The sequence below is a fragment of the Salminus brasiliensis genome, chromosome 4 (assembly GCF_030463535.1).
Source record: "Salminus brasiliensis chromosome 4, fSalBra1.hap2, whole genome shotgun sequence".
Lineage (NCBI taxonomy): Eukaryota > Metazoa > Chordata > Actinopteri > Characiformes > Bryconidae > Salminus > Salminus brasiliensis.
Genome location: NC_132881.1, coordinates 42,483,876 through 42,510,929, shown reverse-complemented (window position 1 = coordinate 42,510,929; position 27,054 = coordinate 42,483,876). Strand labels below are relative to the sequence as shown.

General features: G+C 40.3%; 2 protein-coding genes across 2 annotated transcripts; both read left to right on the top strand.

Moving 5' to 3' along the window:
* Positions 1-1,017: 1,017 nt before the first annotated feature.
* LOC140554960 (fatty-acid amide hydrolase 2-A-like) lies at positions 1,018-12,098 on the top strand. Its single transcript, XM_072678515.1, has 11 exons — positions 1,018-1,269; positions 3,191-3,273; positions 3,365-3,501; positions 3,620-3,829; positions 3,953-4,072; positions 4,249-4,384; positions 5,137-5,254; positions 6,391-6,510; positions 6,898-7,006; positions 7,184-7,372; positions 8,391-12,098. Exons 1-11 carry the CDS (start codon positions 1,081-1,083, stop codon positions 8,618-8,620), a joined length of 1,641 nt encoding a protein of 546 aa, XP_072534616.1. The 5' UTR covers positions 1,018-1,080; the 3' UTR covers positions 8,621-12,098.
* A 3,730-nt stretch (positions 12,099-15,828) lies between these two features.
* LOC140554253 (prostaglandin reductase 1-like) lies at positions 15,829-26,481 on the top strand. Its single transcript, XM_072677123.1, has 9 exons — positions 15,829-15,934; positions 17,044-17,089; positions 17,179-17,238; positions 19,156-19,323; positions 19,433-19,550; positions 21,210-21,365; positions 21,943-22,048; positions 24,081-24,199; positions 26,371-26,481. The coding sequence occupies exons 1-9, from the start codon at positions 15,829-15,831 to the stop codon at positions 26,479-26,481; spliced, it is 990 nt and encodes a 329-aa protein (XP_072533224.1).
* The last annotated feature ends 573 nt before the right edge of the window (positions 26,482-27,054 follow it).

Here is a 27,054-nt window from a genome sequence, read left to right as displayed (position 1 = left end):
TTGTCTAGATTCAGTCGAGTGAATGTAATGAGCTACTATTCACTACAGGTGTTGATTAGAAATAAACTATATGGACAAAAGTATTGGGACACCTGCTCATTCATTGTTTTTTCTGAAATCAAGGGTATTATATAAGAGTGTATCCAGCTTTTATTGGAGTGACTGTCTCTACTGTCCAGAGAAGAAGGTTTTGGAGCAGCATTGCTGTGAGGATTTGATTGCGTTCAGTGACAAAAGTGTTAGTGAGGTCAGGATGTTGGATGATCATCACCACACCTCATCTCAAAGGTCTATCTGCTCTAGAGAGTCCTATTCTATTGGCAGTAGTACTTCTCTACAGGGACTAGACAAGCTGTTATGTGCATTTGCACATTTGTGTCAACAATGGATGCAACTTGAAGTACCTAAATGCATTCATTAGAAGGGGTGTCCACAAACATTTGGACATATTGTGAATCACCATGTGCAATCTTGTTTGATACAGTTGCTCTTCTGGGAAGGCTTACCACTAGATTCTGGAACATTGCTGTGATTAACGGATTTGCTTGCATTCAACCACAAGAGCATCAGTGAGATCAGGTGACACCTCTCTAACTCACCCCAAAGATATCTGATGGCGCTCCACAGCTCAATCCTGAGGGGCTTCATATCCCTTTAGCTGACCCCTGGCCTTGGGTATGGTGACCTTAGGCTCATATGCAGCTGCTCCTGAGCGTCATATGCTGTTGGTCATGCTATGCTTGCTATGTTGATTATATAAACCCTGTGTGTGTGCAAATGAATTCACTAATTGGAAGAGGTGGCCAAAAGTATACAGACAACCCTTCTGAGCCTCTACTTGATGAGTGTCTGGATACTTTTGGACATATAGTGAAAAGTATTCCTATGGATTCTAGTTAATGTAATGAGTGTGTTTCCACTTCTGGTGTTGAGCAGAAATGTCACCAGGTCGTAATAAGGTGCGTTTTATTCGTGAAGTTACACCGTGTTGCATGATGGGGGCAGTGAAGGGTTGTGTTTTTGGTGTGATAGCGCCACACCGCTGAACCGGGCATCCGCCGTCGTCGTGATCTGCTCGCCATGGCCATGACACGGCTGGAGAGGCTTCTGGGTCTTTTGCTGAGAGCTGTTGTGAGGGTGTTTTTTGCAATTTTTGAGATATTTGCACCTCAACGAGGAAACGACGAAGAGGCTCGACTTCCACCCATTACTAATCCACTGCTCACAGTTCCGGCCATCCAACTCGCTCGGCAGATTCGTCGTAAAGAAGTAAGCAGGGAAAACACGCCATAACAGCTGAACTCGTTCATTTATAATTTTATTTTACTGTACTAAATGTCTAAAATGTCACTGTCACTTAGTAAAGCTCGTTTTGGGCGCTGTCAGAAGCCCCGTATTCCCTGTCAGGTCTGTTTGAGGAAGAGATGCGGGCTTGCAAGGTGAAATGCTGTAGGGAATTATGGGAAATGTAGTCAATGCCCATGTTTTCGCAGAAGCATGAATTTGCGGATTAGAGAGCCTGAAATATCAGTGTGTAAGATGGTGGCAGGTGTCCACGTGTTTATACTGAACTCAGGCTGCTGGGGAGTGTGTGGAGGCCAAGACAGCTGAGCTACAACAGCTATTGTTCAAGGCTTATGTCGTAATTCTCAGCTTGTCTAATGTGTGGGGACAGTTTCTAGCCTCTGTTGGCAGTTTTAGGAAAGAAAAGAGCCTGATCAGTTAATAAATGCTTAACATTTATTTATGCACATGTCTCTTTACTTTTCTTTTAGGTTAAGGTGATATTTGTCTTTATACTTGTACACCTTCTACCTGTACAGTACAGTGAGATTCATCTCTTTGCATATTAGAAAGCCAGCGTAGAAAGCCAGGGTCAGAGCAAAGGGTCGGCCATGATATACCTCACCCCTCCCTTTATGCGTTTTGGCCTGGAATCCTCTACAAGTCTGCCTCAAGTTAATATAGGAATGACTAATGAACAGACACAGCTCTTACATCTGTTATAAATAGGGATGCACTGATCCGACACTAGGATCCAGATACAAGAAGTCATTCCTTTGGGGCGCTTTTAACTATTTTGAGACAATGTCTCATTATTTTGAGACAGTAAGTCATTGTTTTGGGATACGTTATCTAGTTTTAGATGATTTCTCATTATATTGACATAGGGGTAGTGGTGGCTCAGTGGTTAGAGCTCCAGGCATTTGATGACAGGGTTGTGGGTTCGATACCCGGGCTCGGCAAGCTGCCTCTGTTGGGCCCTTGAGCAAGGCCCTTCACCCTTTTTGCTACCTGGGCCCTGGAGTGTGTATGTGCTCACTACCCCTAGTCCACTAGTATGTGTGTGTGTGTTCATCTGTGTACCACAGATGGGTAGTACACATTTCACTGTACATAGCACAGTGATAAATGGTATTGTGAAGGTGCACCTTTACCTAAGTCATTATTATGAGATGCTTAATGCTTTTTTTTCTATTTTAGATGGCAGGAATGAGCTTCCTTATAATCCATATTATATCCATATTTATTTTCTCAGTTTGAAGGGTGAACCTTGTCTCTGGAATCCATTTAGTCTGGCCTAAAGAAGTTATACTGACGCTATCTTGATTGTTATTAGCCTGATGTGGCTAGGCTAGTACCTGTTTTTCCTTTTCTTTTTATTGATCATGCACAGACACAAACATAAGCATAGGTATAATCATAAAACAATTCTATAAAATAGCATTTAGCATTTGAAAATCCTTTTTAAATATTTTACATTTAAATTTAACAAGAGGAAATCACATTATAGGGAATGCATACATACATATTTCTGACAATAGCCCAATAACCTGTTATTTTTGTCATTATTATTAAACTAAAGGAAGAAGATTTAAGTGTAAATTCAATTTCTACCCTCAAAATCTTTCATTTAGGAGCAGTTTTACTTTTAGTTTTACGCAGTGTTCATTAGTCATCACATGTTAAATAATATGGTATGTGGATTTGTCGAGCACCACAGGGATTCCCACAGGGATTTCCAATTTGCAAAATGTGTTCTGGGAATTGTCGGGAGAGGTTCTACTGGGACAGACATGAACATGAGCTACAGAGTCACATAATAACACGTCTAACAGCACAATAAATCCTACTTTTCCTCTTTAAGTCTGTCTGTCGTATGAATACTGAGGTTCTCCATGTACCCTAGGTAACAAGTGTTGAGGTGGTTCAGGCCTACATTGATCGTATCCAGGAGGTCAATCCACTGATCAATGCTTTGGTTAAGGACAGGTGAGTCAGGCACATTACACTGTAGAAGACCTGTGGTCGGTTCTATTCATGAGCTTATCTCGCTCTTTCTCCTGCTGTCTCTCTTTCTCAGGTTTACTGCAGCACTTCAGGAGGCAGCGCAGGTGGATAAACTGATAGAGGAGGAGACAGGAGGAGAGGATGTGTTGGAGGACAGGCTCCCTCTACTGGGAGTGCCCTTCACTGTGAAAGAGGCTTTCGCCCTGCAGGGTAAGCATGACTACAAGCCTGTTCGTTAGTGTGTACTGTGCCCTCTCTGCAGCCTGTATGTATGATATGCTTATTACTGAAGAATTATAATCAGAAAATGTCTCTGTACTTTTATTAGGCATGCCCAACTCTACAGGACTGCTGAGCAGAAAGGCAGTGATTTCAGGGATTGACGCCCCGTCTGTGGCTCTTTTGAAGAGGGCAGGGGCGATTCCTCTGGGCGTGACCAACTGCAGTGAGCTGTGCATGTGGCTGGAGTCTCACAACCATCTATATGGCATCACAAGGAACCCCTACAACCTTGGGAGGATAGCAGGGGGCAGCTCTGGTTAGGACACACACACACACATACACACACACACACACACACACATATATATATATATGTCATTGTATATGTATATATAATGTATGACGTATGTCTATCTGTCTCTGTCTCTCTCTCTTTCAGGAGGAGAGGGAAGTATAATAGGTGGTGGTGCCTCTGTAATTGGAGTAGGATCAGACATTGGGGGGAGCATTCGGATTCCTTGCTTCTTTAATGGCGTATTTGGACATAAGCCAACATCAGGTCAGAAGAATCAGGTCACAAATGTGCACCTCGTGAATGTACTGTATACACACACTGAGCCTGTATTTGTATGATATACAAATATTCCCTAGTAAAAAAAATGCATATCCCTTAAAGTACGCCCAGTAATATGCAGCACTGTGGGTGTGTCTGTGTGTTCGTGTATGACATGGCAGGTATAGTCAACAATGCTGGACAGTATCCTCCACCATCTGGGCAGCAGCCAGGCTTCCTCTGTACAGGGCCCATGTGCCGCTACGCTGGAGATCTACTGCCCCTGCTTAGGATCATGGCAGGACCTGCTGCAGAAAAGTAACTCAATAGACAGCTTCTTACATTAGTCACATCAGACGTTCACCAGGGATCTGTGCGGCAGATAGTTTCAGCTGAACTCTGTGATTTATTACCAGTACATTTGCGTACATTTTAGGCAGATTGAATAATAATAATAATAACAGGAAATATATATTGTATGTATCACTGTTCTTATTATTTTGTATTATTATTATTAGTAGTAGTAGTAGTAGTAGTAGTTGTTGTATTTGTATTATTAGTATTATAAAAGCATCCAGTCATATGTTGGCCAAAATAATGATATTGGGCTGTTTTGAATAACTGGTATTTTTGTTGCTGCTACTGAATTAAATTAAATATCATATATTCATATATATCCTTATTATTTCTATATAATATAGAACATGAACAATATACTGTAAATGTAAACATTGATCTCAAAGGTGAGTCAAGTGCATAATTTTTGGGCTGATTAAACAGCAATAACAACATTAATATTATTATTATTGTCATTATTATTATTATTATAATCATTGGACTGTTATCGAATTTGAAGATCCAAAGAAAAGCTAGTTGTTGTTTTTTCTAGTTTTTTTTTTATTGTCTTTATCGAGTTAGATGAATCATGTATAATTTATATGAGGATATATATATATATACACTGTATACCAAATGCCAAAATAATCAGTTCAAACTGAATGAATGATTCATTGTTAGTCGTTGGGTGCTGACACGGCAGCATGGTCAGTAAACATTTCCCCTCCCTGCAGATTAGCCCTCTCTGCTGAGGTCGACCTGCGGAAGCTCAGGTTCTTCTCTGTTCCCCATGATGGAGGATCACCTCTACTCTCCCCAGTAGACCCCCAACTGATTCAGGCACAGAAAAGGGTTTGTACACTACTGGAGATACTGATGATTATGATTTCCCCATAACGATACTGATCTGATACCAAACCGAAATGTATTTAAAAAGATTTGAAAGAAGTTTTAAATGAAAGCTGTTCACTAAACACGAGCATCTAAACGAAGGAGGTCATCCTCAGAATACTCAAACACACGGCAGGCAACATCACAGCACACATAGTAAATAAGCTGTTTCAGGATCAGATTCATTCAATCTCCTCTCAGATATTCAATCCAGCAGTTTCCGCTGCTATCAGCCCAAGACCAGTACCCACTGAGAATGATATGCTATATGTGTTTTAAGAGTGCAGAATCCTGAACTGGGCTCTAAAATGACTAACATTAGGATAATACTAGTGTCACTTTAAATAAGACGACCCTTATAAAGGGAGATTATGTGGTTTAATATGTGTTATTACTGGTTATTAACACCTTACACATCATTAATAAGCAGTTATAACTCACATGTATGGGCAACAGTCTGTCTCTTGCCAGATTCTGAGCCCATATTCATCTCTACTGTTAAATCTCACATTTTGCTGTGAAAGCTTACTTTGCCTTCTCAGTAACAGTCCGTGTTAATCCTCTCAGCTCTAGCAGATATTCATATAATGAAGGTAAACAATATTGAGTCACTTCATTTGTTTATGTATGCAGAGGGATCTTTTCTGACTAATAAAAGCTCATTATCATTATTTGGAAAGCTACAGAAAACTGTTGCCCTTTTATTAATATGTTATAACTGATTTTAATGATTTGTAATGTATTTATGACCTAATTAATGACCATAAATAAAATATTAAATGTAAAGAGGGCTTCTTTAAAATTTATTTTTGAAAAATACAAAAAATGATTTACATAAATACATATTTATTGTATTTATTGTATAAAAATATATTATTTATCCTTAAACCTTGAAGAAAAGCTTTGCTTTTGTGAAGAAATGTTAAATATTGCACACAAAACCTAAAACAGCATTTGTCTAATTTAATGTCAGTCAGCACTGAAGAAGATAATAATAAATAACTAATAATAAATATTAATAAAAATTAATTATTAGTATGAAAAGTGATTCCCAACTGTTGAATGGCTGTTTAATGTGTTATGCTCTTTTATTTCAGGTGGTTCAACAGCTGGAAGCTGACCTCGGGGTCAAAGTGGAAGAAATACGCATCCCTCAGCTCAAATACTCCTTTCAGATCTGGGGAGCGATGATGTCTGCGCCTGGCAAGGATGGAAAGGTACTGCTAGGGTGTTTGTATACGTTTCACGCGAGGGTGTCAATAAAATAAGACCAGCTGGTCCTGACAGATCTACTCAGTTGTCCCGGTGAGGGTGGGGTTGGGTGGGGTGTGGTGTGGTGTGGTGGTTCGGGTCGGTGTTATTAGATATGCTTCCTAATAACCTCAACTAACCATTTTGGTAATATGAACATGGCTCATATTTGTGTGTATATGCACAAACAAAAGGGAGGTAAAGGGGATGAAGGTTTTTGGGGGCAGCTGAGACTGCAGGTCTCCAGTCAGTTGGTATACTGGAGATTGGAGATGAATAAACTGTGCTGCTTCTAGGCTGTGCTTCATAAAAAATGTAGGTGAGTGAAAACTGATATATTTTTTGGCTTTCAGGCTCCTACCTCATTTGCAGAGCTCATGGGTGGAGGAAAGAAGGTTTGGCCGGTGTGGGAGCTGTTCAAATGTATGCTGGGACTGTCCTCCCACACTGTGGCTGCTATAGGTGTGTATGTATTTGTATGTATATGTATATGTATGTATATGTATGTATGTATGTGTGTGTGTGTGTGTGTGTGTGTGTGTGTGTGTGTGTGTGTTTTAGTGTCTGAAATTGAACTGAAGTCAAGTAGTGACCAAGTCTGTCCTCCTCTGTCTCAACTTCTCACTCGCTGTCTCTCAGGTCTGGCCCTGGTGGAGATATTTCAGAGCTCCCAGCCATCTCAGTTTATCCTGCATCAGAAGGAGACTCTGCAGCGGGACCTGGAGGAACTACTGGGCACAGATGGAGTGCTACTGTACCCCTCTCACCCCCAACTGGCCCCAAAGCACCATCATCCACTATTCACCCCCTTCAACTTCTCCTACACAGGTGAGCCCCTGGATTCTTGTTCTTTAGAGCATGAGTCCCTTATATCAGGGTTGTGTTAGACTCTGGGTTCCACCGTTCCTGTTACTTGCCACACTTATCCCCTAGTGTCTGTGCATTAGCCTCCTCCTCTGTTATGAATGCACCTAGAGGATGCCACAGCAAATCTAAGGACCTAATCACTGGATCGGTTCAGGACATTCCTGCTTTGCTATCTTCTTATATCCTTCTTATGCTTTGTTGGCATTCGTTATTTTAGTATTCAGTGTGATAGGCAGCTACTTAGAGGAGCCCATGGCTGCTGAGTGTTGGGACCAGGTTTGAGGAGTTAAGAGTTTTTATAAAGCTATGAAATTGGCACCACCTGGTCTTTTATATCTGTGCCTATGAATGAGCCATAGCTTTAGTACGTTTTAATAAGCTCTAATAACTAAGAGACCTTGATAAAAGTCGTCTAAGAGCTAAACTCTTTTGGGATGCCCAAACTTTTGCATGGTGCTCCTTTCCTTTTTAACTCTAAAATAGTACAAACAAAAATAAAACACTAATTTAGCTTGAAATGTCTTTAACTTTTTTGAAGATCAAGATCAGTTCAATCATATTTTACTCATTTTAATATTTATAGTAACGACATTATGACCAGAGGTTACCGTGCCACTGTATACTCTTCTTTAGTAAAGGCAATGGTTCTAGAAAGAACCATAATAGCTCTGGTAAGGTGGTGATCCACCCATCCAGTGAACTTCCTGTCCTTGCTAACACTATAGTTGCTGAATGCAACCAAACCCTCACAGCAATGCTCCAAAATGTAGTAGGAAGCCTTCTTCCCTGGACATTAGAGACAGTTACTCCAACAAAAGCAGGATATTTTTGGAAGAAACAGTGCATGAGCAGGTGTCCCAATACTTTTGTCCATATAGTATACCTCTAATGTCTTACTTATTCTTGTATTAGGCATACTAAAACCTTTAATATGGCTCTGTCTGTCAGTTTCCCACTCTGTCTTTCTCTCCTCCTGCAGGGATCTTTAATATTTTAGGCCTGCCAGTCACCCAGTGTCCATTGGGACTCAGCGCAGAGGGCTTGCCCATGGGAATACAGCTTGTGGCAGGGAAGCTGCAGGACCGGCTCCCTCTGGCCACTGCCCTGTACCTGGAGAAGGCCTTTGGTGGCTGGAGAGATCCAGGCTCCACAGCAGATGCACCAAAAAGCATATTGAGTAACCTGAAATCCAGCAGTAATAGCACATAACCACCCCCCTCAACATACTCCGTATAGTCACTTTAACTACCCAAAGCTTACCATTAAGAGTCTTTTACACGCTGGTGAGTGTCTTGTCCTTATAGGGCATTTTCCAAAAGCTTGTTCATTGGCTTAAGATCCTTTTTCATGCATTGGATAGAGCACAAACTCTATCTACTTGGCTGTTATAAGACAATTCATCATATAGGCTTAGCACAATATATGAATGGGGAGTATTTACCCAATAAATACCCATTTCATTTAAAAAAGTACTGTTTAGCAAAGAAGACTGGAGCCTCACCACTGGATATTAAACCTGAGAAAATCCAGCAGTACTGGCTTCTCAATGCGTCTGGCTATGTTTTCACTGGAAACTGGCTCTTCTCTTTCCTCTTCTATCATAACTAGAAGTCAGTTGAGCTAGTTTATATGCAGCGTTGCCAGATTGAGCTGTTTTCAGTTCTGTCCAGGGAAAAATAAGATGGGTCAAATGGAAAACGCTTGACCAACCTTCCTAATTTAAAAAAGAAATTAATTAAATTCTATATTTTTGTTGCAATGTTCCCAATCACTTGTTATATATTAATTAACATACAATCAGGTCAATAAATATTTAGGCAGTGACAAGTTATCATTTTATTATTTAAGAGGTTTAACTAACATGTCGCTAAACTGTTTACCAATTACAGTCACTTCTTACATGTTTCCGAAATGTTCCCAGGCTCAAAGTGATTGACTGTTTTGTGGACAATTGACAGTGTTGGAACATTTGGCAGTTTTGTGGCCAGATGTACCTGACCTGTTCCCTTGATATTTCATGACTAAGTAGGGACAAAATTACCAGTGTTGAGTTTGTTAGTGTGTCCCAGTTCAGGGGCTGCATCCTTCGGAGGCTGTATTTAATGGTAGATTGCATCACGGTAGCGCAACTAGGCTGGTCCCGTTTAGATTCTTTTCCATGGTAACGAAGGGTCCGATGGGTGGATCCTTCGTCAGCCTACATATCCCGAAATTCATTGCATGCCATTGAAAAAAACATTTGCTGAAATTTGAATTTTGTTTTAATTTTGTGAATATTTATGCATATAATGTTCCAATCAAGGACACCCAAACTACAGATAAACTACAAAAGTAGTAGTTTGTTATGTGATGCGACAGTGAGGGCAGGAACAGCAGTGCTGTAACACAAACAGGAAATCTCAGTTCGGTTTGGCCTACTCAGTCTGGCAGCCTTTAGAGGCTACGGCAGTGTCGGCCGTGTTCTGTAAAGGATGCAGCCCCTGAATTGGGACACCCCTTGTATTTGGTAGCTATTCAAGTGAGCATGCCGTCCAAATAGATGACGATGCAAGTGAAGAAGGCCATCATTAGACTGAAAAAGAAAATACACCAGAATATTAGAATGTTAGAAAATCAACAATTTGGTACTTAGTTGCCAGTTAGCTAAAAGGGAGAGCAAGCAAACCTGGATGAACCAGTCTACTAACTGTGCCTGAAAACGTCTAAAAACACTCCTAAGACCGTTTACTCGACTCTGACTGTGCTCTCAGATATCAGATATGAACCTGTGTGATTTGAGCCTCAGTTAGCTGGAACACCGGCCTGTGCTGTGTTGCCTGCTAGCTAACGTCACTAAGCCTAGATAGCCGGCCATTTCACCATTCTGTTACTCCCAGCACCAGTCGTTTGACTTCACTCTGTCAGACACAAGTTTTTATGGTCACAACGCTTGTGTCGGTAGCTCAACAGTATACAATCAACAGCAGCTGGATGTGATGGATCTGAGCGCTAGCTACCTGAGCTAGCTAAGCAAAGACTAGTTTAGTGAGTGACTACAGATCCAAACACACAGAACCTGAAATTCAGCCTTTTGTCTTTTCAGCAGCAGTTGATTTTCGTTTATAAGTGGTTTCAGTTTAGTTCTCCAGTGAGCAGACTGTTATCCTGCTAATCAAGCTGAAGCTAATCAGCTTCTTCTCCTGATTCAGAGCAGTTTAACAGTTAACAGCAGTTGTTGTCAGGCTCACTGTTTCGGAAAAGCTAGGGTTCATGATCCGAAGCATACCACATCATCTGTCAAACATGATGGAGGCACTGTTACAGCATGAGCAGGAAGGGCTGCTAATGAATCCAGATCACTGGTGTTTAATGACAATGTAACTGCTGATAGAAGCAGCAGAATTAACCCTGAAAGTCTGCACTTCCGTCCGCAATAGGCTTACTTTTTATAATGTACATTTGTCTTTCAAGTAAAGCTGCATTTGAACGGTGTTGTGGAATATTTCTTTTTTTTTTAAGTTGGTTTGATATTTTGGGCAGGTTTTTGTGCCTTCGGGTGCTTTCTAAATAGTTGTTTGGCTCGAAAACATCCATCCAATCTGGCAACCCTGCATCTTTGTGGATCTGTAGCAAGGTCAGACACTTATTGTTTTCCCCAAGTGTGCTGAGACGGCTGCCAGTGCTGCATGTCCAGTCGTGCTGAAAGACATGCAACATTGCCCCGGAGGAGGGGTGTGCTAACCTGTACTCTTTAAGACTGCTGATGTTTGCTATGAGACTTACTATGCTATGACATTGGCTGTGACTTATTTCCTAGAACAAATTACTTACGTTTTAACATAGGGTCAGACCATGTTTACAGTTTACGTGGTATGGGATGATATATTCCCACCTTGCCTTTCTAAATCAACTGTCCAGCACAGCTGTGCCTCTTTAAATGACCTGTCAGAAGCATCTGCTTTCTTGGTACTGGCCTGTATTGCATTGAAGAGGGAGCTGGAACGCTGAGGGGCTGCTGAGCATTGTTCCTGCAGTAGCACAAACACTTGGTAACACCTTTGTAAATGGCATTGTTTCAATGGCCTCAATCAATCTACTTCATCTGCTGATTGCCCTGAAGGATTTCAGGGGCATTATAAAATGCTGCTTGTTGATGAATAGATTTATGAGTTTATATTTATCTGATTTTGTTTAATTTTAGTCTGATTAAATGTTTTGTAATATATCCTTTAGGTTGATGCTATAAGCTATAAATAAATACATGATTAATAAATTATGAGAGGCACAAATATGTCCTTGTTTGATTTTACTTCCATAAAAAAATATCCATGCTGCTTTGGGTGCAGAAAAAAAAACGTATACTAGTAGAGCTCCAAAATGTAATTCAAAAAGATCAACGGCCATGTATTGTATATTCATTACACATAAAGTGACATATTTCAAGCCTGTCTTACATTTGAATAGTATGGCTTATGGAAAGCAGAAATCCAGTATTTCAAATTATTGGAATATTTAATTTCAAGTTTGAGTAAATTGCTATTCAAACAGTATACAGTTATGTGGAAAAGGTTGACAAACCCCATAAAAGGGATAAAGTTAATATAACTAAACCAATAAAACTGAAGAAATGTGTTGTCATGTATTGTCAAATCATATGTAAAATGTACTTAATAAAAATAAAAACATGTAAAGAATAAAAAAGGAAACATTTAGAACAACCTGTGGCCTAATAGCTGGTATTTTCACCCTCTCTCTAGTTATTGTGGCTGAAATAACTTCTCAGGTGTTCACTATAATGATCTACTAGTCCCATTCCTCCATGCAGAAGTCTTTCAGCTGTGTGACGTTTCAGCTTTAGTTTTAAGACAGATGGTCTCACATTCTTCTCAAGCTCTCTCTGATACAATAAAGAATTCCTAGTGGACTCGATGTTGGTGAGCTTTCCAGGTCCTACTGCAGAAAAGAAATCCCAAACCATGACATTTCCACCCCCATGCTTCACAGCTGATATAGGTTCTTGTTTGAAAATGCTGCGCTCCTTGCACACATCCCATGAAACCCAAACATGTGTGGTCTCTTTCTGATGGTAGATGCTGTACTTTGACTTTCTGCTGTTAGAATGGACTTGCTAGGACGGCCTGACCTGGCCATGTTGGCAGTTGTTGCACTTGTAAATGATTTAGCAGAGAGTGGAGCGGCTGATTTCTAATTGTACTGTGATCTGTTTAAATCCCTTACCAGATCCCTCTCCATGGTAATATCACAGACTTCAGGAGCAAACCACACTAAATATCTGAGGCTCCTCCAAAACCCTTTCTAATCATCTGCAGCTGATGTGCTGCACCTGCACCAGAAGTAGTAATAAATGTGGGGGTGCTGTAAGTTGTTCCTCACAGGACAATAGTATTTTAGTTCATTACATTTCACTAAGATAGATGATCATTGAGATGATCAGTCTGAAATCAAGGTCCTAGAGACACAGAATCCAAGCTGTCTGAAGACCAATAGTAAGTTTCCACAGCCTGTGATGGATTAGGGTGCCATGCCCTCTGCAGGTGTTGGTCCACTGTGTTTTAACAAGTCAATGCAGACGAATACCCAGAGATTTTAGAGCACTTCTTGCTTCCATCTGCTGACAAGCTTTATGGAGATCCCGATTTCCTTTTCCCAGCAAGACTTCGCACCTGCCCACAGTGCCAATGGTGTGCTGACAATGAGATTACTGTGCTTGATTGTCCAGCCAACTCTAAACCCTGAAGGAAGATAAGGAATGCCTGACCCAACAATACAAATGAGCTGAAGGCCACTAAACAAAGCAACCAGGGCTTTAATAACAGCATGCAATACTTTGTGGTAAAGGAACCCCACCATAGTATTGAGTGTATACATTTCTGGACATTTCTGTACTGTACATCCTTTTCTGTTTGATCTTCTGAAATATTTTAATCATATGCTGGATTTCAAAAGTAAAAAGGGCTTAAAATGTGTCACTACAATGTTAAAATAACAACAACAAACCCACCTCAAAAAAGAGATTAGAAAAAATGCTGATTGGGAAAGATGACTGAATACTTGAGTAACTCTTCTGACCCAGTGATTTTGGGTCAGTTTAACCCGGTGTGTGTTCTGTTATATAGTAACGCAGTGCCACAGCGTGGGGAATGGCCCAAACTAGGTTTGGTGTAAACAGTAACTTCAACTTAATGCTGCTTCACTGCAACACAGCTCACTTTTCCCCAAAGGCTATCAAACTTTGAATCAGAATACCACTACAGGATCAAACTTGTTCCTTACACACACACACACACAGCAGCTTCTCTTCCTGGCTTGTGAACTCGGCAGAGTAGACCACCAGGATCAAAAAAGGTGAGTTACAGGACCTGCTGCTTTTGATGGTCAAATATTTTGCGGCCTGAGCTGACTTTGGCCAGCAATATTTTTCAGCTAATGGTAATATTAAAGTATGAAAATATCTTTATCTTTAAAAAGGGAAATGATAAAAAATTTTAATTTTTAAAAAGATGATGTTTCTGAGTTTGTAAAGTTTCCTGTGCATTTGAATGTGACTTGCTAGAACAGATCCATTCAGTAGTATTAGCTGCAGAGAGTCCTGTGGTAGCAGTGGTTGGGATGCTGAGTGTCTATAAAGCGAATCACCTATTCAAACCTGTTAGATTTATTACATGCTAACAACTTCAAAAACTGGAATACAGGTTATTTTTAATGTAGCAATAAGGAATTGAGACTGAGATCCTGAATACAGCAGCTTGAGAATCATGCTGATGCTCCACTGACTGTAACTGGGAGAACGGCATCTCTGTCATTGCTACTCCAGGCCGGAGCGCTGGAGTAGACTGAGGTACACCCAGGTGCTCGTTCAGTCTCTTGTCATTTCAAGACTCGACTACTGCAACTCTCTTCTGGCTGGTCTTCCTTTGTGCACCATCAGGCCCCTGCAACTGATCCAGAATGTGGGGGTACAGATCGTCTTCAGCCATGTAACTCCTCTGCAGCGTTCTCTTCACTGCCTTTAACAACCCTGACGCTGGCCCACGAAGCTAAGAATGAACCAGCCCCTCCGTACTTGATGGCAGTGGTCACAAGCCGATCCTCACCAAAACCCCTTCCAGCTTCAAGTACGGCTCGGCTCGACCCGCCATCCTTTAAGATCCATGGAAGACGAGCGTCTAGGCTTTTTTCTGTCCTGCACCGAAGTGGTGGAAAGGAACTTCCCCTGGGTGTCCGAACAGCAGAGTCCAAAGCTCGCTGTCTTCAAACCCAGACTGAAGACCCACCTCTTCTGAGAGTACTTGGGTGAAGTGTAGTGTGTATTGAGTATTGTGGTCTCCGGGCTGACTTTTGTATATAGTAGTATCTTAGCCTGTACAAACTTGCTAAGGGTAAACAGTGAAGCACTTCTGTAAGTCGCTCTGGAGAAGAGCTTCTGCTTAAGGCCTTCTATGTAAAAGTAAATGTGTGCTCTGGCTGGTTTGGAGTTGTAGCTGTAACCTGCAGGCTCTTTGTGGATAAGATATGACACCTCTGCCCTAGCGTGGTATGTTTGTAATAAGCCCAGTAGAAAGCTTGCAGTTATCTTACTGCTGCTACAATGTTAAGCTTTTAAGAATTTTGTGAACAGAACACAGCTGGACAAATGTTAAGAGATGGACTAATTCCACCAGAAAAATGTCAAGGTCAGCTTTAGAAGGTCTAATTTGTCATTTCAGCCTCATACAAGTAAAGAGTAGAGTAAAATACTGCTAAAATATCGAAATATCAATATCAAATACTAATAAATATTAAAGCAGATTGTGTCCCCGCTTATTTTTAAACCCTAAGAAACATTAAGCAATATTAAAAGCTACAATTTCATCTTGTAATGGATGATCAAGATAACCTCCAAAGCCAAGGCTGCTGCAGAGGTCAGCAGCTTTGTTGGGCACCTAAGTCAAACTCTAGAGAACTCTAGAGTTCATAAACTTGGGTTCAGCCGAGGTGGGCTGCATTTCCTGGCCGCTACATTATAGAAGGCCGTTCCAAAGTAAAGAACCTAGAAATGCAGCCCACACTCAGAGCCATTCAGAGGACGCAACTGATGTATCCTTCCCAGCCCTCGGTTACCCACAGTTCTCTGCGTACATCCAATATTGGGGGGCGACAAAGTAAAAAACACCACCACGAAAATGGTGGAGGGTCTTACAGGTAATGTCTTACCAGTGATGTCACCACACAGCCTCCTTAGACTGTCCCATTTGAGTGACCAATATTCTACTAAGAAGGAGTCTTACCAGGGACCTGTCCTACCAGGGACCTGTCCTGCCAGGGACCTGCCCTGCCTCAGCTGCAGCCTACGCTTTGGCTTCTGTTTAGACAGTTCCCAGATCTGAACTAGTGTCTCTCTCTCTTTCCCTCTCTCTCTTTCTCCCTAATCCAGTAAAATGGTTCTTTCTAAGTTCTGGACCCTCCAGCAGCACTTTGTGGGTTTTCCCAAGGAGAGTGACTTTGAACTAAAACAAGAGGAGCTTCCAGAACCCAAGGATGGAGGTCTGTAGTTCTCAATTATTTAATGACAGTAAAGCTGTACAGTAGTGGTCTTCCTGGAGAGCTACTTTACTGCAGCTACTTTTTTTGCCAACAGCCCGATCTAATACTTCAGCCAACCAAGGACTTCTGAAGGGAACAAGTAATCGGGATAGAAAAGGGTTGTATCCCAAATTTGCGGGAAGGTTGTTCTTTAGGAGCAGGGTAGGAGACCACCGATGTAGAGAAAAGGACAAAAGGGGGAAATAATATCATAATATTATTTAAATAAATAATAATATATAATAATATTAAAATAAATATTTTAATTCTCATGAATAAAATGCTGAGATTAGATGATCAGTGCCTCAGATGACTCCAACTAGTTTAGCCAAGCCTCAATACTACAAAGCCTCAAACTCAGCCCCTAAACTGGCAGGTTACACAGTACTGCCTGGACCTTCAGAACCACTGCTGTGGGATCAGCTTTTCTTTCAGAGGGACACACTCCTTATTTTTGTATCTCATTTATTTATATCTGAGGTTAAAGGTGCACATTTGTGTCACTGTACAGCGAAATGTGTCCTCCGCATTTAACCCATCTGCGGTAGTAAACACACACACACTAGTGAACTAGGGGCAGTGAGTACACACACACCCAGAGCAGAGAGGGTAAAGGGCCTTGCTCAAGGGCCCAACAGTGGCAGCTTGCCGAGCCCGGGAATTGAACTCACAACCCGGTTATCGACAGCCTGGTGCTTTAACCGCTGAGCCATCACTCCACTTGGTCAGTTGACATTTCTGTTAGTTTTGGGGCTATGTTTTGCAGGTAATCAGCTTTCTACAATCCTGGATTGTCATAAATACACACAAATACTACTGCCAGGACTCGAGGCCTGGGTCTTAAAACCTAGGCTTTACACAACAACTCTCAAACTTACACCCTGAGCGACTATGGCACTCCACAGTGTGGCTCCACTTTACTTACTAGAATCTACCCAGAACTTGATATTTGAATTGTTGAACCAGAGATAGCAAAAGATGAGCTGTAGGTCTAATCAGAGAGTCTACATTTAACAAAAATAAAAACAATGGTTAAATCAATCTGTATATTTATGTTTTCCTGGTTTTAGAAGTTCTCCTGGAAGCTGTTTTCCTAAGTGTGGATCCTTATATGAGGTCAGTTCAGCACACTGCGTCTAACACTGTAATCCTGCACACAGTGGTGGTGTACTTTCACTGGCAACTACGTTTTCATGCACTTACAGGCCTTACAGTCGAACACACATGGAGGAAGGAGACACGATGATTGGAATTCAAGTATCCAAGTAGGGTTTGTGCACTAGTATGTAACACACACACACACACACACACACACACACACACACACACACACTTAAGGACATTTCTAGACTTCTACTGAAAATATCACTGAGATCAAGGAAAGAGGTGTACTTGCTAAAGTGCTTCCAGAGGACAATTGTCCTACATCATGTTCAGTGATTAGCTTAGTGTGTAACTATAGCTGCTCTGAGGCAGTACTGGATGCATATGCTGGATAGCAGCTGGATGCAGAATCCTTTGCCAGAACAGTTAAAAACAGTTAAGAACGACAGGCCAGACTAAACCAAGTCCAAGTCCAGGATCAGTCAACAGGGTCAAACAGGCTTGCTTAGGTGGTTCGTTACACTGTAGGACATATTATAATGTTGTCAGATTGTTATTATTATTATTATTATTATTATTAGCAGTTTATTACATAAAAACAACTTTAAATTGGATTTTAATAGAAATAGAAATTATAATATAAATGTCTACCCAAACTGTTGGGTATGAACAACCATGTTGTTTATGTTGTTTATCAAAACCACATAAGCAGCATCACTATAGCACACACACACTATCTGCACAGTCGAAAACTGCAATATGTATCAGTAATCTCTGCCACAACAGCAACACAACAGTGTAGTACCAGCACACGGCCACAGGATGTCCTTCATGTTGCGCAGAGGACAGCGAGCAACTACACATATACTATATATGTACAGCTTATATATTTAAAAATGTAACTTTAAACTTTTAAACTTGACTGTAAGTCCAATTGTAATCATAAAACTCAATTTCCTTTACCACAGAACCTCCTTTTAAGGGAGTGTTATGCTTGATCTAGAACAATTGTAGCCTATAGTCCATCTCTATCCTGCAAAACTTGTATCTCCATTTTTTAGATTTTCCTTTTTCAACATGATGTGAATCTGGCAGCTGTTCTTCTCATTGTGTCAAAATTTCATGATGAAATGACCAGTAGAAATGCTCCAACATGACTTATGGAGTGGAATATTTTTTTCTCCCATTAAAAATTAAGGAGGTTTTATTATTAAATTATTTATTAAATAATAAATATGTATTAAATTAAGCTGCCATTTTGTCCATATAATGATAAATAAGTAAGCTCTACACTATATTATTTTAACTAATATTATAAAACCTGGTAACCTTTCAGTTCACTAAAAAAGCCTTGAGATTACAGACAAAATATTTCAACACCAAAAGAAGCTGAACAGACAAAAGCAAACCAAACAAACTACACACAAGTAAACAAACAAAAGCAAACAAATGCAAACAAACAAAACAAAACCAAAGTAAACAAACCAACAAAAACAAAAGTAAACAAACAAAAAAGGCTAAACAAACAAAAGCAAACAAACAAAAACAATCATATAAAAACAAATGTAAACAAACAAAACTAAACAAACAGAAACAAAAGCAATCAAACAAACCAAACAAAAACAAAAAACTAAAGCAATCACACCAAACAAACAGAAACAAAAGTAAACAAACAAAACTAAAACAAAAAACAACTACAACACACAGGGAACTGATGTGCAAGACCAGACAAAGGGGCTGCATACACAAATAAACCAACAAGAAACACTAGGTGGGAACACTAATGACAACCAAAACATAGAGACAGAAGGGCACAGTGACACGGTCCCATCTTTCAACCATCATTTGGCATAAACAGGCATTATACTGTCTGTGTTAATGCAGAAATTCAAGCCTTCCTTTACAAAGGGCAATCCTGTGAATCCTTTCAGGACACATTAAGGAATTAGGTAAGGACACCTCATACTATTAGACTTACAAATGAATGAACTCGAACAATTTCAGATCAAGTCAGTCAGTAAGTCAGACTCAGTGTACCTGTTCTTACTCCAGGAATTTAAGTTCTCACATATGTTCAGGGTGGTCCGGAGCAGAAATCCCAGATATCCAGAGGGCAGCCATGTGCTTGTAAACTGTGGCTGGAGGACACACTTTCTTTCTGATGGTTCTGACCTCAAGCCCATACTGTCCGATTGGCCAGAGGAACTTCCACTGTCTCTGGCTCTTGGGGTCATTGGCATGCCAGGGTATGTCCACGATGATCATTACCATACATACATTACTATACATACCTACATACCTACCTACATACATATATATATATATATATTTGATGATGAAGTCTTCTCTGTGCAGACTAACAGCTCTTTATGGCCTGGAGGAGATCTGTGAGATTAAGGCCGAAGAGACGCTGCTGGTGAACGCTGCAGCTGGAGCCGTGGGCACTGTGGTGGGCCAGATTGCCAAGATCAAGGTCTGTTCTCCCAGCATGCTCCAGAAAAGAGCTTACCCTTATTTTCTGTTTTTGCTCAAGTGCAGTTTTATTAGGTAGTTTGATAAACACGGTTGGCTTTGGGCCATGCAATTCAAATAACTCCTCTTAATGAATCAGTTCCAAATGCATGATCTCACTGGACAAACTACTCTGTTACATTAAGGTGCTTCACATGGTTCTTCTGTGAGCAGTGCCATAGAGGAACCACATTTGGTTCTGTAGAGAAGTACATCTGTAATAGAGATGTGAGTGTGTGAGTGTGTGAGTGTGTGAGAAGACCATTTTAAATATTTAAAGATTCTTCATCAATGTAAGTGTTTTTACTCTTGCACATCACTGTGACAGACATGGGACCAGTTCCTTTATGGAACCAAAAGTGGTTCCTGCCATAGCAGGTGGGCAACCGGGGCTGGAGTCCAGTACAGTTTGCTGATTTCCCTGCTCTAACAGACCTACTATCCCTGCCAAATAAGAGGTGTGTTAAATCAGATGTGCTGAGTGTGTGAAAAGCACACAACTGTGCAGGAAGCCAGGGGCCGGATTTACATTAAAAAGTGTACGAAGGTAAAAGTGTTTACAATAAACACTAAGACGTTCATATGAATAATTCTTCAAAAACTCTCAAATTCTCAAATATTCTCTTAAAAAATGATTAAACATAAGACTCTCATTGTTGTTTTCTAATTTAAGTAATATCTAACATGGTCTCTTATGCTGTATTTCACAGCTTATCATAAACAAGAGGTAGAAGCAGGAATTTCCCCACTGCGGGACTAATAAAGGACTATCTTATCTTAAATGATTGATTTTTCCTGACGTAGAAACTAACAGTACTATAAGAGCAGTCTCTTATAGTGAATCCAGTTTAATTAGACAATAACTCGACTAATTAAATCATTTAAACTGATGATTTTAGAACCTTTTAAAAACACCAGGCACGTCTTGTGGGGCCTTCCACCAAAAGGAAGGACAACCAGTGGACCAGCCACAGGGTCATGCAGGCCCCACCTCACAATGACAGGACTTTAGGATCTCCTGCTACTCTCCTGTCCATGCCCTGATGGGTCAGAGCTGTTTCAGTGGCATTAGGGGGTCAAAAGTTTTTATGAAACGACCTCCAACGTGCAAATTTTTCATAACTTGAGGCACTCATTGGTCACTACATCACACATCACCGCCTCAAACACCAATTTAATGTTTAAAAGGTTGACTTTTTAGTCAAAGGAGAAGGAAAAAAAACTCTTAACGTTCAGTGGACGTCACTGTTAAAAGATTTTATTCCAAGCTATTTTGGAGCATGATGGGTAAGAACTGTTTTAGCGGCATGAAGGGGACATACACAATGTTAGGCAGGTGGTTTTAATGTTATGGCTGATTGGTGTATGTACTGTACAGTGAAAAGTTTTTTGGGGGTGCAGAGTGCAGATCTCAATTTAATCGAAAACAGCCAGCAAAGCTGGTAGAAGCTCATCTTAACAGGCCTAAAGCCAGTATTGCAGCAAAAGGGGTTTCAACCAAGTACTAGTCTTGGTGTTTTTTTGTTGTTGCTGACAATCAATAACTTTTATTACTCTAAAACTATTGATAATCTGCAAAGGTGTCGTTTGTAATCTGATGAGTTCTCCTGTGCTGCTGCAGGGCTGCAGAGTGGTGGGCTGTGCAGGGACTGACGAAAAGGTCTCGTACCTCAGAGAGCTGGGCTTCGACCAGGCCTTCAACTACAAGACCATCGGTTCACTGGAGGACACGCTCAGGGAGGCGGCACCGCAGGGATATGACTGTTACTTTGAGAATGTGAGAGGAAGGTGCCAGGTCACCCTCTAAACACTAAACTGCCATCTACGTTCTCAGCATTGAATAGAGGCTTTATTTTGGTCACGTACAATAGAAACGACAGTCATGGAAATGGCCTTTAAAGCTATTTATGGAAGCAGTATGTTTATGGAAGCAGTATGTTTATGGAAGCAGTTATGTGAGAATTGCTATTTTTTGGATTCTGGGCTCCTCAGAGTTATTGATATGTTGGTTAGAAGGACAGAGGTTTGGGTGCTGATCTTCTGTGTAAACCCCACACTGGATTTGTTCAAATTCACCAGCAGCTCACTTGATTTGCTTGAATGGAAAAACTGATGCGTTGGCTGGGAACTGGAAGTACTGGCCTTCCATGAGGAGGACTTTGGAAATAAGATCGCAGCGTGTTGTTTTTCCAGACACGTGAGAACTACTCAGCTTATAGGTAGCAATAGCATTCAAATAATGGCTTACTTACCATTGTAAATAACTCCATGTGGGACGTCCTGTGAGAGGGGATTGTGTTAGAAGTTGGTGTGAGAAGTATCAATGTAACTAGCTGTAGTTCCTTTCTTTGCAGGTAGGCGGAGACTTCACCAGCATTGCCCTGGCACAGATGAGGCCGTTCGGCAGGATAGCGCTCTGTGGGAGCATCTCCATGTACAATAACACAGCTCCACAAACAGGTACACAGATCGGCCTATCACACAGCTTCTGTTCGGACAGCATTAAGGAAAAGTGACGATGCTGAACTGATTCCAGTGCGGCTCAGGGACGGTTGTTATTAAATAAGAATGACTATATAAGACTAAGACAAAGTGTAAATGGTCAGTGATGTGAATAACGTTGATTATCTGGTCCAGGTGGCACTTATCAAGGGGTGGGATCTACATATTAGGCAGCAAGTGAATGGTTGGTTCTTGAGGGAGATGTGTTAAAAGCAGGTAAAATGGGTGTAAAGTGTAAGAATCAAATTGTAATGGCTGGGTCAGAACCTCTTCAGAACATCAGGCAGGTCTTATGTGGGGTCTTCCTGGTAAGCAGTGGTCAGTACTTACAAAAAGTGGCCCAAGAAAGGACAACAAGAGGACCAGCCACAGGGTCATGGAGGCCCCACCTCACAACCGACAGGACTTTAGGATCTCCTGCTACTGTCTTGTCCATGCCTCGATAGGTCAGAGCTGTTTTATTGGCATTAGGGGGACATACACAATGTTAGGCAGGTGATTTTAATGTTATGGCTGATCGGTGTATGGTACGGTACAGTGGTCTTGATCTGATATGAGAGGGTGGAGAATGTTTGAGTAACTGTACTTTGTTACTGTTATTAATTATAAGTTGTATTTGATTGAGTTTTATTGAGAATGAATAATTCTGTTTGCTACGTTTCCTACAGTTTCATTAAACATCAAAGTAATTGTTATAAACCTCAAAGGATTTTGGCTTTTTGTTTGAGCCAATCAGTCCAATTTTAAAAGTTTTTATGAAACGACCTCCACCGTGTTAATTTTTCATGACTTGAGGCACTCATTGGTCACTACATCACACATCACCGCCTCAAACACCAATTTAATGTTAAAAAAATTGACTTTTACTAGAAGTACTTGACGTATTGTTGCTGTCACGCCAAAAATGTGTCTCTAAAATATGACCTTTGCAGGAGAAGGGAAAACCCTCTTAACGTTCAGTGGACGTCACTGTAAAAATCATTTATTGAAAGTCATTTTGGAGCATTTCTATTGGTCCATTCTTAAGGAAATGTGGACACATGGTAAAGAACAGATTATGTCGATAAGTTTAAAACTACAAAAATGGAGGATCAACGTTTGTCTGCGGGGCAGTGACAATATTCATTATTCCACACACCAATCAGCCATAACATTATAACCAGGTAAAATGAGGAACATTGAAGATATGGGTTCAATGGCACCTGTCAAAGAGTGTGATATACACATTAGGCAGCAAGTGAACAGTCAGTTCTTGACGGTGATGAAAGTGTTACAAGCAGGTAAAATGGCCAAGCTAAGAGCCAGCTGGTGATGGCTAAACGACTGGGTCAGAACATCTCCAAACATGTTATTATTTATGACCTGTGTCACTCATTGGTCACTGCATCACACATCAGCGATGGTTGGTGGTTGGTGTGGCGCAACAGATAACACCACTACCTGCCACTGAGCTACCACACCATGTGGGAGACTGGGGTTCGATTCCTGGTCTGGGTGACTGTGCTGTGCTACACCAATAAGAGTCCTTGAGCAAGACTCCTAACACTGCATTGGCCCTCCTCTGTAACACCAGTAATAGGATAAGAGCGTCAGCTAAATGCTGTAAATGTAAATCAGCGCTTCAAATAACAATTTAATGTTTACAGGATTTACTTATTATTATTAGAAGTACTTTAATTACTTCAAGTAAATCTTGTAAACATTAAATTGGTTTATATTAAATTAAAAATATAATTTATTTTACAGAAGAAGAAAAAAAAACCTTCAATGTACGATTTCATCTTAAGTCATTCTGGAGCATTTCTATTGGTCTTTTCCTCATGAAATTCTGTCAGACTGTAAAGAACAGCTGTCAGAATGACATCATGTAAAAAAAAAAGAAAAACGACAAAAGTGTAGATACAAGGTTTTTGCGTTAAAAATGATGAAATGTCAGTACTCTCAATTTCACTCATATTCACTTGTGTTCGGATTCTGTCATTTGTTTCAGGCCCGTGTATCAACTCTAACATGATCCAAAAGCAGTTACGCATGGAAGGCTTTCTGGTCTCACGGTGGAAACACAAGCACCAGGAAGGCCTTGAGAGACTACTGGCCTGGGTGAAGGAGGTAAGCGAGTGTGAGAGAGAGAGAGAGAGAGAGAGAGAGAGAGAGAGAGAGCGAGGAAGAGATGAGAGCGCGCGCGAGAGAGAGAGAGAGAGAGAGAGAGAGAGAGAGAGAGAGAGAGAGAGAGAGAGAGAGAGCATCTGGGTATGGCACAATACAGAGAGACTTCAAAGAGCCCTGCCTAATTATAGTTATAGATCCCATTATAACCCATCTCATCACCATTCTCATGAATTTTGCATCAGTGTTCAAAGAAAGTGATTAACATGTTATTGAATAGGACCTAATGAAACGCCACTGAACGGGATAAATGTAGCAGCAGAATCAAAGGGGTGTAGCAAAGGGAGCGGTACACAGCTCTAAATATGGAAATTACTCAGTCATATGTGGGTAACCCGTCTCATTATGAAGACCTTTTCATTTCTGTTGTGATCTGCTGCGCAGTACACACTATAGTGAACATCTAAACACCCCTCTATGTCACTTTACTGTGCCGGAAGCATGGAAGAGATTGCACTTCAGCAAGCCTATCAAATGACTACAGGATCCTTCAATAAAAAATTCCTATTCTTCGTTTTTGGTGCATTTGAACTGAGCATGACCTCCTTCCTGAGATATTCTGGAGCGGATCTGAAGAATAGCAGTGCCCAAAGGAGGCTTCAGCTCTTTTTTGCTTCCTCTTGTGTTAGTTTCAGGTTTCAGTGATTATTTGACATTTGAACAGCATGTCAGGAAAATTCAATTTATTTGTGCAATTCATGCTCGTGGTGATGCATGGGTAATGACTCTGCAGCAGGGCAGCCCTAATTCACACAGCTAAATATACTAAACATACAGAAATATACTGAAACAGGAGGGTCCTATGTAGGGGCCTCTCTGCCATGTACACATATATTATAAGCAAGAATATATGTTTTATATATATATATATATTAGTTGTGTTTATTAGTGTGATTAGAAAGTTTAAAAAGTGTAATAGTGTTAAACACAACAATAATCTGTGATTAATTCTGATTAATAACAAGTTAAAAAGCTAGCTTACATTTTTAGGCGGGACAACACATAAACTGTCTAGAGGAATCCGTTTTTTTTTTCATATAATATCTGCTAAATATACTAAACATACAAAGATATACTGGACAGGTATATAAACAGGAGGGTCCTATGTGGGGAACTCTCTGCTATGCACAAATATATTAAGTTATTATTTATTAGTGGTATCAATATATTAAAAAGTGTAATAGTGTTAAACACAACAATAATATGTGATTAATTCTGATTAATAACAAGTTCAAATGCTACCTTACATTTTTAGGCAGGACAACAAATAAACTGTCTAGAGGCATCTTTATTTTTTATTCTTTCATATAATATCTGCTAAATATACTAAACACACAAAAGTTTAATCGATTAAAAAGCATAGTGGCTTTAATTACAACAGTAATCAGTGATTAATTCTGATGATTCATCACAAGTTAAAATGATAGCTAGCACATCCTTACATTTTTGGGTGGGAAAGTAAATAAATTTGTGTCTAATAAATTGTCTAGATGAATCTGTTGGGTTTTTTATTATAATATATCAGTGAAGTTTTGAGAGCTTTAGCCTCGAACACGTCGAAGCTCAGCACAGAAGCTTTAATAGACTAAATGCTCCAACAACTTTTTAAGAGATAAATGAATGATCAGTCATTGGGCTGGATGTGCTAAGAGCTAAGAGAGGAACATCTGTGTGTGTGAGAGAGAGAAAGAGAGAGAGAGAATGAGAGATAGTTATGAGATTTAATCCATATTTCAGCCTAAATAAAGTGTAATCTACCCTCAGAGCTCAACAGTAGTAACGCTGTGTTCACATCACTAAAGAAAAGTGCTAATACGTCACTAGGCTCTGTAAAGAGAGTCACCTGCGGGAGGAAGTTGCGGCCAAACTTGGAAAGATTATTAATTTACGTTAAAAAAAAAGGTTAATATGTTAAAGTTTGCAGAATAATCATATGCGTTCAGCCCTAATTTTTGTATAAACACAAATTTATGCATAGGCAGAAGTCATTTGCATGGTAGAGCAGCATTTTTCCATACAAGTAATTACAAGTAATGTAATAATAGTAATAATATTAATAATAATAATACGTTCACAGCAGCCTGGTGTTACTTATCTCCTTTCCGTTTCTCTAGGGAAGGATACAATGCAGAGAGCACGTCACTGAAGGCTTTGAAAACATGCCTGCTGCATTCAGGTCTATGCTGAATGGAGGCAACATTGGTAAAGCAGTCGTAAAGATCTGACCAAGACCTTCCCCCATTTCAGTTTCTCACTGAGCTGCAATCTTCAGATTAGGGATGGACCTTTCTCTCCAATTGGATATCAAAATTTTCAAAGCAGGGTTTGAATCAGCTCCTGGATCAAGGGTGTTGGGCGTAGAGAAGAACAGCAGGAAAAGGCCCTGGAGAACTCCTGTCATGTACATTCCTGCTCTGAACACACATCTTCAGATCAGGGAAGGATCATCAGTGAGATGATTATTAAAGCAGGTGTGCTGGTAGGAGGGAAGACACTAAAAATCTGAGCGGGTCAGTGGTACTTCAGGACCAGGGTTGAGAATCATTAAATTTTATGATTGATGTAGTTGATCTATAAAAATGGATAATATACTCTTACATACATTTGTACATATGCTATTATGCAATTATAATGAATTATTGTTGCTATTATGACTCATTATTATGTATGAATACCATTTTACTGACATCCTCTTTTCAGCACAGGGCCAGAAATACCAACAGCAAACTTAATATTTAGTAAAATATCCCTTTGCAAGTTGCACATGGACCAGATACTATTGGTAGTCATCCACAAGC

What these genes read in the sequence shown, in the direction of transcription:
- LOC140554960 (XM_072678515.1), top strand. Translation starts at nt 1,081, where the DNA reads ATGGCCATGACACGGCTGGAGAGGCTTCTGGGTCTTTTGCTGAGAGCT. An exon ending in TGGACATAAGCCAACATCAG is followed by an intron (nt 4,073 to 4,248) that starts GTCAGAAGAATC and finishes ATGACATGGCAG; the next exon opens with GTATAGTCAACAATGCTGGA. An exon ending in CCACACTGTGGCTGCTATAG is followed by an intron (nt 7,007 to 7,183) that starts GTGTGTATGTAT and finishes GCTGTCTCTCAG; the next exon opens with GTCTGGCCCTGGTGGAGATA.
- LOC140554253 (XM_072677123.1), top strand. Translation starts at nt 15,829, where the DNA reads ATGGTTCTTTCTAAGTTCTGGACCCTCCAGCAGCACTTTGTGGGTTTT. An exon ending in ATTGGAATTCAAGTATCCAA is followed by an intron (nt 17,239 to 19,155) that starts GTAGGGTTTGTG and finishes ACATATGTTCAG; the next exon opens with GGTGGTCCGGAGCAGAAATC. An exon ending in GCCAGATTGCCAAGATCAAG is followed by an intron (nt 19,551 to 21,209) that starts GTCTGTTCTCCC and finishes GTGCTGCTGCAG; the next exon opens with GGCTGCAGAGTGGTGGGCTG.